The 2,184-nt window shown below is 53.4% G+C and overlaps 1 protein-coding gene across 3 annotated transcripts in view; it reads right to left on the bottom strand.

The window, feature by feature from the left end:
- Aplp1 (amyloid beta precursor like protein 1) overlaps positions 1-2,184 on the bottom strand; it is a 10,578-nt gene that overhangs the window by 3,766 nt on the left and 4,628 nt on the right. For all 3 annotated transcript variants that reach the window (XM_028787625.1, XM_028787624.1, XM_028787626.1), the window contains exons 9-10: positions 1,306-1,464; positions 1,097-1,225 (exon numbers count right to left, since the gene is read on the bottom strand). In XM_028787625.1, the coding sequence (XP_028643458.1) occupies positions 1,097-1,225; positions 1,306-1,464 (288 nt within the window). The remainder of the gene's footprint in view (positions 1-1,096; positions 1,226-1,305; positions 1,465-2,184) is intronic.

Raw genomic sequence — 2,184 nt, 5'->3', positions numbered from 1 at the left:
AGAGAGAGAGAGAGAGAGAGAGAGAGAGAGAGAGAGAGAGAGAGAGACAGAGAGAGAGAGAGACAGAGAGAGACAGAGAGAGGATACCAATGGAGGAAGCAGACTCATGGGTCAGAGGGAGAGAGCAGGGCTGGAGGAACAGGTGAGGGGCTGTGGAGGAGCCAGGACTCCGTCTAGAGGATTCACAAAGGAGTCGTAATGACTCGTGAGCAAGGCTTGACATTCAGGAGCACAGAGGAGAGCATCTTTGGACCAAAAGAGAATGTCCAAGAAACCAGAAGTAGAATCTTAGTGCATACAGCAGAGGTTCTGGGGAAAGCAAACAGGGTTAGGAAGGCAGAAGGACAAGCGCCAGGCTTAAGGGAAAGGATTCTGGGAAAGGAAGCAAAACCCAAGGGATAGGAAACAGGATTCCAAGGGACAGAAAGTAGGAATCCTGCAGGCAAGAAGGGAGTCACAAATGAGAAGTGTGTACTCATGTGCACATGTGAGTGCGTGTTCGTGTGCGTGTGTGTGTGCATGCATGCTTTGTGGGTGGTGTTCCTGCATCGAGAAGCTGGAATTTGGGATTGGAGAGATGGCTCAGCAGTAAAGAGCACTGACTGCTCTTCCAGAGGTCCTGAGTTCAATTCCCATCTGTAATGGGATCTGATGCCTTCTTCGTGTGTGTATCTGAAGAGAGTGACGGTGTATTCATACACATAAAATAAATACATGAGGGACAAGAATGGAGGACCTGGGAAGGGTTTGGGGACACAAAGAGGAGGTTCCAGGCTTAGTGAACAGTTCTAAACTAAAAATGAGGGTCAAGAGAAGAATCTGGGACCTGGAGAAATGACTTAGCAGTTAAGAGCACTTGCGGCTCTTCCAGAGGATCCACGTTTAATCCTCAGCACCCACATGGCGGCTCACAACTGTCTGTAACTCCAGTTCTAGGAAACTCAAACGCTCTCTTCTGGCCTCCTCACAAACCCGGCGCGGGTGTGGTGGACAGATATGCAAGCAAAACACTCATACACGGAACACTCTTTTAGAGAGGAGGAGGGGGAGGAGAGGAGACTGAGTTAGCATCCGGGGACCGGAAGCACATTCGTACCTGAAAGCGCATCTGCTGGGCCTTCTCTGGGTCCACAGCGGCTACATGCTGGTAGTGCCTCAGGGTGTGCCTCTGCTCCTTCTGCTCTGCACGCAGGTAGCGTCTCAGAGCCATCAGAACTCGCTCAGCCTGTGGGAGGAACTAAGGTTGTCCAGGCTGATCTTAATCCTTCTCAAGTGGTGTTTGCCCTCACCCCTACCTCCCCACACCTGAGGCGGATCGCCCTGTAACGCTGCCAGGAAACCTTCCAGGGCGGCTCGACGCTGGTCGTTGATCAGAGCGATGACTCTGGTGGCGTGGGTCTCCACCAGGCGCTGTCGCTCGCCAGATACTTGTTCTTCCAAGGTCTGCAGTATGGATTGGAAGTGCTAGGGAGAGAGAGGAGAGAGAGCAGATGGGTGAAAACCTGACTAAACTTGAATCTAGAACAGAGGGTGGGCTTCAGTGGGTCTCCATCCCGACAGCGCCAGTCTGGGATGGGAGGCTCAAGGGAAGGGATAGGCTGCAGGGTCACGTAGAGGCGGGGCGGGGCTGTAAGATTAGGCAGGAACAATCTAAAAGCAGAACTGGTCAGATAAAGGGAAGGCAGCTTGGGCAGCTCCAACCCAAAAGACAGGCTGAGCCTCCACAACAGAGTGAGGCTCGGGACTGGAGGCTCGGGACTGGAGGCTGATCAGAGGATTCTACATAGGATCCCCCAAAGGCAACCGTAGGGTAGTGGGGCCAAGAAGCTGGATTTGTTAGAGAGGGACTGAGAAAATAAAGGAGACCAGAAGGACAGGACCAACCACAGCCAGGAGACAGGGCCTAGCTTTGACCGGGAAAACTTTAGAGAAAGGACTGGCCGTTATTCCCTGTTTGAGAGAAGATTCCAAAGCCAGCCCCCAGGGGGCAGTGCTTGCCCAGCAGCAGGCCAAACCCTGGGCTCCAATTCTGAGCAGAAGCAGTGCCAAGTGGAAAGGTGGGACAATGAGGGGACAGGTGAGGAGAAAGAAATCGAAATGGGTGGAGCGTTCCCCAGTAGTAGGCGGGGCATGAGGGCGACGAGGAGGAGGAGGAGGAGGAGGAGGAGGAGGAGGAGGAGGAGG

The sequence above is a fragment of the Grammomys surdaster genome, unplaced genomic scaffold (assembly GCF_004785775.1).
Source record: "Grammomys surdaster isolate TR1022 unplaced genomic scaffold, NIH_TR_1.0 125671, whole genome shotgun sequence".
NCBI classification, from domain to species: domain Eukaryota; kingdom Metazoa; phylum Chordata; class Mammalia; order Rodentia; family Muridae; genus Grammomys; species Grammomys surdaster.
The sequence above is the reverse complement of the archived record's forward strand: the minus strand, read 5'-3'. Positions and strand labels throughout refer to the sequence as shown.